The sequence below is a fragment of the Sinocyclocheilus grahami genome, unplaced genomic scaffold (assembly GCF_001515645.1).
Source record: "Sinocyclocheilus grahami isolate Dianchi unplaced genomic scaffold, SAMN03320097.WGS_v1.1 scaffold535.1, whole genome shotgun sequence".
NCBI classification, from domain to species: Eukaryota; Metazoa; Chordata; class Actinopteri; order Cypriniformes; family Cyprinidae; genus Sinocyclocheilus; species Sinocyclocheilus grahami.
In genome coordinates, this window is record NW_015505714.1 from 1509226 (window position 1) to 1521297 (window position 12072).

The following is a 12072-nucleotide window of genomic DNA, read 5'->3' on the forward strand; positions in this document are numbered from 1 at the left end:
TATATATATATATAAAAAATTTTACTTGTTCTTAGATGTCCAGCTGTTATGGGTGAGCTTTTACCTTCTCTTGGATATTACTACTGGGAGACGGAGGTGTCAAAATGCAAAGCCTACCGCATCGGCATTGCATATCAAACTGTATCACAAACCAGCACACTGGGGGAGAACAGTGCCTCCTGGTGTCTGCACTGTGTACCTACATCTATAAGGTATCCCATTCATATATTTGTGCATGCGTTTCATTATCCTAAAGAGGATATTCATTAGATGTAAAAGTCATGGAATTTTTACTTTTTTTTTTACCAAAATCTGTCCAGCTAGAAAAGTGTGTTTATTCAATATCTGCTCATTTCAGTTTAAATAAACAACCTGGTAGGACATTTCGTAGCTCCGTTCCAAACTGTGGAAACACTGTGTAATTAAGGCTCTTTGGCAATCGGGAAGGTAAATTAACTGGTGCCTTCAAAAAGAATCAAAATGCCCCTTTGGTATAAATCTTTAAAAAATGTGTTCTCTCATTAAATCTGTTCTCTCATTAAAAAAATTGTCTCGGCCTTCCATAAAACCTTTTAAAATAGTCTTGTGTACTTCGAAAAATCCCCGGTCTACAACTGTGAAAGGTACTGTGTACATTGTCTATGATGTTAGAGTTTGCAAATCAGCAACTTGGAGTCCTGTCAAGTCCTAGCCAACGGAAAGAACAATTTTATGAGTGCATCTGCACAAAATGTGAGCACAAAGATGATACTATAGATGCTTTTCAATGAAACCAAGTTGTTTAAATCGGAATTTGGTTTTATTGAGAACACATAGTCTTGGGTTGTGCTCTAATTGCTTTTAAAGGTGCAATAAGTAATTTCCCCCAAAGGTTTACACCTACAAAAGTTATGTACATATGATATGAAGACTGCAGCCATATCAGTGACCTAGAAAAGGCTGTTTTATTCCACATATATAGTGAGATCACAAACAATTTTGGTTCTGTAATTAATCAGTCATGGGTGACAAAAACTCCTCAGAACAGGGTATTTCTACAATGGAATCAATGTGCTTACATAACATTGCATGTATACTACTGTTCAAAAGTTTGGGGTTGGAAAGATTTTTGAATTTTGAAGATTTTTGAAAGTCTCTCAAGGCTGCATTTATTTGTACATAAATACAGTAAATACAGTAATATTGTGAATTGTGAAATATTATTACAATATAAAAGAACTGTTTTCTCTATTTTATAAATGTAATTTATTCCTGTGATGGCAAAGCTGTATTTTCAACAACATTTTTTAATGTTGAAAACATTTGTGCTGCTTAATATTTTTGTGGAAAGCAAAATCTTTTTCAGGATTCTTTCATTCTTCATCAATTTCCTTACTGATAAATATATAATTTGACATTTCTTATGTTGTATTTTATAATAGATATTGTATTTATATTATTTGATATATTTATTGTGTCGCATAACCCTTCATCTCTCCAGCTGCAGATTTGAGCTGCTTCATGACAGCGTGGAGTCTGATATCTTTGTCATGGACATACCTGCGCGGGTCGGCACTCTGTTGGACTACAGACAGGGTCGGCTCTTCTTCTTTAATGCTCAGAACGGGCAGCTCTTGGGCACTTTTCGGCACACCTTCACTCAGCCCTGCCACCCTGTGTTTGTCCTGGAGCAGCCGGGGAATCTAGAACTAAACATGACCATGGAGGTGCCGGAGTTTGTTAAGCACTGCTAGTTTACACGACTGAAGCCTCGAAGCTCTGGGCTTGCTTGTGCCACAGGATATGAATCAAGTGCTTCTTTCTTAATAGTAATAAAATGAAACAATATTGTGCTGAAGAATTGCTCAGTTCTAAGAAATGGTGTGACTGAAGAGATTATGAGGAACATTTAGTTTGGGTGACCATAATGAGAAGTATTTAGTCAGGGTGACTGTACATCCTCTTTTTCTGAGACGTGTCCTGGCCAGGATTTCTAAATTACCCAAAATGTGTTGGTTTGGGCTTTGTTTTCCTATGGTTTTCATACTTGCTGAAGGTATTGACCAGTAGCGTGCAGGCATTGTACTTAATCGACCAATCATGGCATGCGTGAAGGTGGGATCTACAGAGAATGATCAAAGCAATACAAATACGCATACATGTAATTTATGAAGACCGTAGAGGGCATGTCCAAAGGAAATCAAAGCCAAAACACAGACATTTTAGGCAATTTAGAAATCCCAGCCGCAGGACAGGTCCAGGAAAAAGGACATATGGTCATCCTAATTCAGTTTTGTGAAAGGAAGGATTGTTTTTGAAGCTGTGCTTTTAAATCCCTCCAGAAACTAGTTTTTTTTTTTTTTTGGAGCTGTTGCGTTGTTTTTGTATATATGACACAGAAAGTGCATGCAACCAGTTTTGTTGCTTCTCATACAGTATATGATCACATGATGTGCAGACATTCATATTCAGTGTCAGTGTATTTATTTTGGAGGCTACAGGCTTCCAGGTTGTTTGAATAAAATGAATAGATGTTGGCACTGCTAACAACATGCTTTCATTGCTGAATTCTCCCTCAGTGGAGGCACGTGTTTTGAGATGGCATCACAAATGAGTGATGAAAATATTGATTTTTCTGTGGTTTACTGTATTTAAAAGATTTGGTAGGAAAAGGTTATTTCACTGCAGTTTACATTTTAAATCGTTGCTGGTCAGGATCTCGCTTAATCACAAACTAAGCAAAGGGAAATGAGTAAAGAGATTTTAGTTTTCACTTCCAATGGATCATCGCAGTATCATGTGCGTATTTATTTTTTTTCTTTTCTGCTCTGAAAGCTTCACTGTATGACAGTCAAAATCAGTTACAATCACTTGCATAAGAGAAAACACATTTTAATTCAATTTATAGTCTAATGGACAGTGCAGGGATAGCACTTAATTTTCAAGTTGTTGTCTGTTTTGTAAAATTATTCTTTTAATATGTTCTGTTGTCTAATCATTTAGTAGTGGTATAAATGAGTCTACTTGTATATTTATTTGTATTTCTGAAAACGACTGGACTGAATTAAAATGTTAACAAAGCTTCTGAGTATCTTTAGTGTCACTTAGATGTTTTCAAATGTTTTTCCATCAGAGATGTTTTAATGAACACAAGAATTAAGCTTATAGATGAATTAAAATGTTAAGAAGTTTGGGGTCAGTGAGATTTTTAATGTTTAGGCTCACCAATGCTGGATTTATCTTATAAAAAATCATATGAAATAATAATGAAGCAATATTTACTGATTTGCTGAATATTATATGATTATTTCAATTTTTTTTTTTAAATGAGTTTTCTATTTTAATATATTAAAATATATTTTATATACATATAAAATGTGATTTATTCCTATGATGGCAAAGCTGAATTTTCAGCAGCCATTATTCCAGTCTTCAGTGTCACATGATCCTTCAGAAATCATGCTAATATGATTTGGTGCTCAAGATTTTTTTTTTTGATCCATTATCACTAATGTTGAAAACATTAATGTTGTGCTGCTAATTTTTGTAGAAACCATAATACATTTTTAGGAGTCTGATGAATAATAAACAAGGTTTATTTGTAACAATGTTTAAATAAAAATAATAAATTCATTGTTAAAAAATCTTTCTGACCCCAAATATTTGATTAGATATATAATTTTTTTTTGTTATTAAGCCCTCTTCTTTCCAGCCGTAAAATCTTAATTCATTATAGATGGTGGTAAAGACCAAAAAGCCAGCAAAACAAAAGGGGAAAAATCTCCTGTCCTTTCCAGTTTGAGGGACTGTGAATATTTGGGGCGTGGTGAGTTGTAATAGCTTCCATGTGACAGCCCTACAGCTGTCTCTCTATTAATGCCACATTTAAAGGATGAATGAATGGAAAGTTTTGCAATGTGTTAGTATTGTTCATTCAAAGAGCATAAATAAGTTCTTAAAGGAACACTCCACTATTTTTGAAAATAGGCTCATTTTTCAACTCCCCTAGAGTTAAACAGTTGAGTTTTACCATTTTCGAATCCATTCAGCCGATCTCCGGCTCAGGCGCTGCGTAATATCATTGCGCCTGCTGCACCCATGGTATAGTTCCTAGCCATATCGGCCTAGAAAATCGCAACTTTTCATTTTACGTCGCTCTTAGTATACGATGTATCTACAGAAAAGTCCAGTTTTAAATAGGAAAAATATCGAACCTCTTTGGTCATTCTTGAGCGAGATGCTAACGGTCTAATCAGATTCAATGATCTATGCTAAGCTACAGCTAAAAGTGCTACCGCCAGACCCGGAGATGGGCTGAATGGATTCGAAAACGGTAAAACTCAACTGTTTAACTCTAGGGGAGTTGGAAAATGAGCCTATTTTCAAAAATAGTGAAGTGTTTCTTTAAGGTCTGTCACAATTTAGCTACAGTACTTTCCACTATATAAATAAAAAATGTAGTGGGTTTTGCATTTGGTGTTAGCAACTAAATGTACCAATATAATAAGTTAAACATGTTAACTTGTTTTTCTTCCCCATTTTTCTGAGAAAAGTCTATTTCAAAGAACGTCACTTTATTGCATATATGTACATATATTTGACCGTTGCTATACATTGCTATATTTTGAAATATACCATTTCTTGAAACACAATGAATGACCGATTAAATCAAAAATACAGTCAGGTGTGATGGCATGGCACAGCACTGGACTTTTAAGGCATTCCTTGCATGTATAAAACCTCCAGAGGAATATGAAAAACAATAAATGTATACACAGTACACAAAATCAGATGTCAAGATCCCTTTGCACTAAAAGTCAAGAATGTGGAAAGTTACACAATCAAGCGAAATCAATGGAAAGATCAAATCAAATAAGAGAGATGTATGCTGTATTGCACAATGTGGACATGCTTACTGCAGTATTGATAGTTAATCTACCATGTGCACTTAAATAAATCTGTTTATATATGTAGAATTTTAAACTAAACCTAATTTGATTATTATAAACAACTCCATGATGAATAAATGCTGAATACCTATAAACCATAAATCTTATACCTGTAATTGTGTTTGAGCAGTATTGAAAAAATAAATAAAACACCATGAAATACACACAAAACCTTTTGGATTTGGAAAGCCAGCTTGTGCATTCAAAGTTCCATATACAATAATGTGTGAAGACCGCCAGGAAAACTGATCCAAGGACAATGCAACTCAACTGGAACGCACTTCTCTTTTAAACTATAGCATTTGTATCTTAAGTCATCAATTGTCAGCTCAGTGTTGCTATTATGTTACTATAAAGCATTTCCCTGCTAATGATTCTTAAATACAACAGATGAAGAATGCCCATTTAACAAGCCCTTTATGTTCTTGTGTTACAAAATCGAACACTCAAATCAACATTTCAGCAACTTCATCATGAAAAACTAGTATTCATTTATTATGACCGCATCAGTATGTTAAATTATAAATATGATTTGGAAATTCTTTCAATTTCAACTTCCATTAAAATGGAAAACAAATAAATGATGTTAAAGTCAGTGCTTAGATAGAAGGGGTTCATCAGGCAAGGGTTGAGTTCTTCTCGCTGGCCGTGGGTTTGGTGTCATGTCTGTGCGGTCTGTGCTGCGGACTGCTGCGAAGATTGTCATCCATCTGTGACATAAACATACATGACTATAAGAACCACAGGACAAGTGTTCATTGCAAAAAAAATGTGTAAGAAGAGCTTATGAGATACACTACATAGGCAAAAGCATGTGGACACCCCCCCTTAACATGCTTCAAAATATCTTTTGTGTTCAGCAGCTGAAAGAAATTCATACAGGTTTGGATCATCTATAATTGATAAATAATGTAATTTTTAAGAATTTCAATTTTTTTTAGTGAACTATCCCTTTAACTCAATTTTACACTATTGTTCAAAACTTTGGGGTTGGTAAGATTTTTTCAATGTTTTTGAAAGAAGCATTTTATGCTTTTATACCAAAGCTGCAATTTTTTGATAAAAAATACAGCAAAAACAGTAATATTGTGAAATAGTATTACAATTTAAAATAACTGTTTTCTATTTGAATGTATTTTAAGATATAATTTATTCCTGTGATTGCAAGACTAAATCTTCAGCAGCAACACTGAGTAAACGACATTTTTAAATATATTAAAACAGAAAACAGTTATTTTAAAGAATGTTGGGAACAAGAAAAAAAACAAAGACATTTCTTAAAATAACTTCTTTCATGTTCCACAAAAGCAAGAAAGAAAGTCATACAGGTTTGGAATGGCATGAAGGTGAGTAAATGACGACAGACTTTTATTTTTATAACTATCCCTTTAAATAACTGATAAATATTATGGGATAAAATAATTCAAAAACTCACGTGTCTGCCCTTTAATGTAATGTATGAATTTATTTGGTAAAGTCACGTAATAAGTAGGATAACATACAGTCAGCTGGTCAAAATAAACCACTCGGGTCCTGGTTTCATCAGAATTATTCTGCGATATTCACTGACAAACTGCAAATACCCCCACTTACTTTACACAAAAAAAGAGGGCATTGCTAAACAGATATGAATTTCTACCTGTTTTCGTAAGAAGTTTAGAATTTGTGTTGGTTCTGTGACTGTGGATCCTTCATAGTGTAGCTGTGGCACAGATGCTGTGGAGGGAGAAACATGACAGCTGCAGCTTAAGCATCAAAGAGCTTGTCCATATACAAACCCCTCTCATGCACTTCAGCAATGCTTGCCATTCACAATGTTACATTTGGGAAATGACATGGATGCTTGTGGCTACATCCCAGACTTTCACTACATTTAACATGCTCTTACACCAATACCCTATTTTTTTTTTTAAAAACAATCCTTCCTTACCTGTTATAGTCCTCCATGTCCAGTCAATAGACTTTACTGCAAGCGTTGCACCTGAAAATTTGGCATATGCCTATAAGAGAACATTAAAAACATATGAAGGTGAACAGATGATTGATTACGGGTTAAGTAAATATTAATAATAATCACTAAAGCGCTACATTGTAACTAGGACTTTTATTATGCATTTTTACAAACGGTTATCAGAATGCATGTTTTCAGGCAGCTGCAAAAATAAAACAAAAAGCTACACTCCTTTACAAAACACAAGCACGTGTGTACAATCTATAATCCAAGTGAAATGCGTGTAAAACAGCCCATTATACCCTTTAGATCCTATCAGCATTATTCCTCTGACCTTCAAGAAATAAAACCCGGAGCTGTGCGATACATATCAGCTTACTATTATCATCCAGTCAAACCAATGCAATGCAATTCAATTCAATTCAGTCGAGCTGCTTTTTGCATGACAGCTACGGTAACAGGAAGCATCAGCTGACAACTGAACTGGCGCATGCATATATAGTGTACAGAGACTTTTATTTATCAAAGTGACTCTGAACACTGCTATCCGGATCCCAGGACACGTCTCTCCAAAACTGCATCGACGTTGTTGATTAATTATTACATTGTGAACATGCATACAATACAAGCGTTAATATAACGCGTGTAGTTACCAGCACGATGAGGGAGTCTGTGTGCACGGATGGCAGATCCCAGTCGCCTCCCCAGCAGAGCAGCTCCATGGGTTCCGCCATGTTTGTGTGCAACAGCAGTAGCAGTAGCAGTAGCAGCCTGTCCTCCAGCATTCACCCACAGCAAATGTTTGTTGAAATACATAAATGGAGGCAAGAAACCGAGAAAGTTGGGTTAAAAGTTAATTAAATTATAAAATACAAATAAATTAAATTATAAAAATAAATAATCGTTACTTTTTATTTAATTAAAAATTACATCAATCAAAAAAAATTATTTGATTGTCAAATTATGCAACAAAAAAAGTAGGTGCATTGGATAAGCTATGATTTTGGCCATCATAAAACAATTCTGTCACTGTTAGTGGACAAATTAAACTAGCAAGAGTATAAGAGCTATGTTTTAGGAGAGCTTAGGTTCTAAAAGTCTACAGAACAAAAATGTGTCTATTAATGGTTTAGAAACCTGAGGGGGACTATTGTCAACTCTGTTAGAGCTGGTAGACCACCAGAATTTTAACTTAGTATAGTTTGGAAATGCACGGATAGATAATTTATTTGTACGATTATATTGCTATATTGGGAGTTAGGACATGTGGATGGATTTATTCCTGGGAGATTTTGGATGGATTTTGGTATGCGGCCTACTCTTCAACAGCTGGGTGGATGATAGGAAACTATTGAGGAAACCATCTTCAAGTAATTGTTTCCCCCCTTCTCCTTACAATTGCACAACCTGGACATTTAAGTGATTTAAATTTTTTAAGAAGTCTGAGAAGATGTGCATCTCCTTTGGCTCCTGAAGTTAAGAACATAGGCCTACTGCAGTTAAATGGGATTCTTCGACTCAGATCTTGCCCAAGGGGTAAGAAAGCTGGGAGAAATTATATTCGTTCAATATGTATAATTGATGGAAATCGCCCTATTTCTTGTGGAACTGCTGTGGATATTAAAAGACAGCCAACTGGGCAAATAATTTTTTTATCTGAATGTTGTTACCAATCTAAGAACTTAAATATCAAGATAAGCCAACACAAGTCAATACCATCTATGCCTGGTTTTCTCCTTTCTAATGTGCGTTCTTTACGCCACAAATGTGATGAGCTGCGCAGTGTAGCACTGAATAATAACTAAAAGCAGTTGTCGCCGTTTCAGAGACTTGGCTAAATGATGGTATCCCAGATTCAATTGTAACTTTTCCTGGATATACAATACATCGGCGGGATCGCAAGGGAGGTGGGGGAGGCGGAGTTGACTTGTTAGTAACACCATCAAACAAATTTGACTGACTCGTCTAGAAGAGGAAGAGCATGAAGCTTTGTGGGTCTGGTTACGTCCCAGTCGTCTTCCTCGTGGGTTAAGTTGTATTATTGCTGCTGTGCTATATTTTCCACCACGCTCTTCTTCATCAGCCCAACCTGATTTACTAATCTCACAGTATTTGGATAGTTGTCTCAGATATATTGAATGTAACTATCAGCAGGCTGCAATTGTCATACTTGGTGACACAAATAAATACAAGTCTGAAACCATCTGCAGCAGACATGGTTTGAAACAAATCGTGGCTGGAGCAACTAGAAAGGCTAGTCAACTAGACTCTATATTTACCAATATTTCCTCCATTTATCAGACACCAGAGCATTTGCCTCCTGTTGGCTCTTCTGACCATCAGACTATTGATAAATGCAGGAAACTGGCCCACCAAGCCTATTAAACATTTTTTTTGCAGAAAACGTACCCCTGAGACAATCAGGGAACTGGGCCTCCTTATGAACACTACTGATTTTTCTCACATTCACAAAGCTGTAAATCCTGAGGCTAAGGTTGGTGCCTTTACTTCCACTATCATATATATCTTGGATAAAACAGTTCCATTAAAGAAAGTCTCTATCACAAACACAGATAAGCCTTGGATGACTGTTCAAATTAAAGATCTGATAAAAGATAGGCAGTGTACTTTTTGTTCTGGCGACAAAACCTCTTATAGGATGTTAAAATCAATCATTGCCAAAAAAAAATCAAGAACGCAAAGAAACAATATTACCAGCATGAGGTGGAAGAACTGCGATGCTCCAAGCCAAAACAATGGTTTAAGTCAGTGAAGAATTGAATGGGGATGGAAGGAGATAAGAGTGACATGGTGTCTCAGCATCAAAACATCATGCAACGTGAGTGTGACACTCTGGCTAGGCACTTTGCTTCTGTGTGAAATTATGTGTAGCGTCTGGACCAATCAAAAACACAATATATATTTTGTTTTTATATTTAACAAATACTCTGTAACCCCCCTCAGTTAACAAGCCATACGAGGACCCATGAACCCTTCCCCCCGGAATGTGTAACACCCCAGGAAGCCGAAACAGGCCCCTTTGTTGCATGGCAACCAACGCTGATATCACTGGGTTTATTGGCCAAAAGTATCTAAAGCAGGGAAAATCCCTGCATGTCCCAGGACAAACGCACAGTAGAAATGGACTTTTCTACTAATTAATTCATAGGAAAACCTTTCTTTGAATGAACACACATATTCTTCAGGCCATTGTGTATATTATTGCTGTTTTGTATTAATCTGTTGTATTATAGACTATTTTTATTCATGCTTACGATAAACCACTCATTCATATAAGTAACTCTACCATGTCTAGTATCTATGAATTCGTATTCGGATGATCTAATTGAGAATGTATATTGTATGTTTACACCTACGCAACATATTAGTGTTCTAAGAGTCTTTAATAATTGGCGAGCCACATTTCTTTGTCTGAGGAAGAAGTTACCTGCAAGTTGTCAAATTGTAGTGTACCTCCTCTGAATATTGGACAAGTTAAGACTAGACTTTGTAAAGTGAATGCAGCCAAGGCTGCTGGTCCTGACTGCGTTCCTCCTTGGGTGCTAAAGACTTTTCATGAAGAGTTGGCACCAGCATAATATTTTTCCAAAACAATGGAAGGAGGCTATAGTCAAAGCTGTTCCTTAAAAAGCAAAGCCTAGTTTTCCAGCCGATTATTGCCAGATCTCACTACTCAGCTGTGTTGGAAAAGTGTTTGAAGGAATCCTCAGAGATGCCATTCTGGAGGATACAGTTACTAAGATCGAACCATCACAACACGGCTTTATGAGGAACAGATCAACTGACACTGCCTTAATTCAAATTCTGCAGCACTGGCATGAAGCACTTAACAGCTCCCCCAAAATGGATATACAGTGCATGCTGTTTTTGTTGACTTCACTCGAGCTTTTGACACAATTGAACATTGTCGACTGTTACATTCCTTAGCTGACTTGCATGTTAGACGACCCCTTTGGCTTATTGTAAGGAGCTATCTGCGTAACAGAGAGCAGAGAGTGAAGTGGGGCTCCTGTGTGTCTAACTCCTTTCCAGTTCCAGCTGGTGTTCCTCAAGGGGGACTTCTATCCCCTCTGCTTTTTGTCATATGCATAAATAGCCTGGATTCATATTTGCCTCCTTCGGTAATACCTGTGAAATATGCTGATGATCTAACAATCACAGAGTTTCTAATAGGATCTTTACCTGGACTCACTCAGAAGGCCTTAGACTCTGTAGTGGAATGGGGACAGGAATTTACATTGGCAATGAATGGAGCTAAGACTGTGGACATGGTAATTAGTGCCAGGAGAGAGGATAACATTCCCTCCCCTCCCTCTCCTGTTATCTCAGGACATGCAATTAGTAGAGTTTCCACCTTTAAATTGCTTGGAGATCAAATATCCTCTGACTTGTCATGGGATGCCCACATTAAGTACATGATTTTGAAGGTGCACCCCAGAATATACTATCTTTGCACTGCAAAAAAGCGGGTCTTCCTTGTGATGTTTTAGTGCAAGTATATTTGACTTTTATACGGCCAGTTCTTGAATATGCTAGTCCAGTATGGGGTGGTCTACCTAAAGGTCTCTCTGAGGAGTTAGAGAGGATTCAACAGCGATGCTGTCGGATAATAGGCATTCCGACTTCAACTCTTCCAACATTGAGGGAGAGGCGTGAGGGAGCCACCATACGTACTCTTACTAAAATACTCAAGGACAGTTCATCACCATTGCATTGGGTCTAACACAGAGGTGCCCAAACTCGGTCCTGGAGGGCCGGTGTCCTGCATAGTTTAGCTCCAACCCCAATTAAACACACCTGAACGGGACGCCGGCCCTCCAGGACCGAGTTTGGGCACCCCTGGTCTAACACCTACTTATTCTCTTCGGCGGCACAAGACATTTTTGTTGTACCCAGGAGTAAAACTAAACATCATGAACTCTCCTTTATTCCCCGTGCTCTAAAATTGTTGTATGGATAACTTACAAGTCCTTGATTAGGATGCCTTTTCTGTGAATCTGTGTTAGTTGTGTATATATACAGTATACACACATACACACACAAGTATTGGCCATGATTTATGAACAAACTTCGATTCATCATGTGGCTTTTTTATTGTGCCACCTGTATATTAGGGTGGTTATCGGTACATTTTAAGGTAAAAAGGCAGATTTTGGTAGTTCAGTATATACA

The 12072-nt window shown here is 36.8% G+C and overlaps 2 protein-coding genes across 2 annotated transcripts in view; one reads left to right on the top strand and one right to left on the bottom strand.

The window, feature by feature from the left end:
• The window catches only part of LOC107555495 (cardiomyopathy-associated protein 5-like), a 14931-nt gene extending 12027 nt beyond the window's left edge, over positions 1–2904 (top strand). Inside the window, exons 12-13 of the mRNA XM_016238319.1 lie at positions 36–212; positions 1481–2904. Of these exons, the coding sequence (XP_016093805.1) occupies positions 36–212; positions 1481–1733 (430 nt within the window). The 3' untranslated portion in view covers positions 1734–2904. The remainder of the gene's footprint in view (positions 1–35; positions 213–1480) is intronic.
• A 1638-nt stretch (positions 2905–4542) lies between these two features.
• LOC107555469 (metaxin-3-like) lies at positions 4543–7666 on the bottom strand. The gene is made up of 4 exons (XM_016238279.1): positions 7533–7666; positions 6859–6928; positions 6529–6644; positions 4543–5638 (listed from the first exon to the last, which is right to left on the bottom strand). The coding sequence occupies exons 1-4, from the start codon at positions 7662–7664 to the stop codon at positions 5546–5548; spliced, it is 411 nt and encodes a 136-aa protein (XP_016093765.1). The 5' UTR covers positions 7665–7666; the 3' UTR covers positions 4543–5545.
• Between the last annotated feature and the right edge of the window lie 4406 nt (positions 7667–12072).

What these genes read in the sequence shown, in the direction of transcription:
- LOC107555469 (XM_016238279.1), bottom strand. Translation starts at nt 7,664, where the DNA reads ATGCTGGAGGACAGGCTGCTACTGCTACTGCTACTGCTGTTGCACACA. An exon ending in GACATGGAGGACTATAACAG is followed by an intron (nt 6,645 to 6,858) that starts GTAAGGAAGGAT and finishes CTCCCTCCACAG; the next exon opens with CATCTGTGCCACAGCTACAC. An exon ending in TAGCAATGCCCTCTTTTTTT is followed by an intron (nt 5,639 to 6,528) that starts GTGTAAAGTAAG and finishes TTTATGTCACAG; the next exon opens with ATGGATGACAATCTTCGCAG.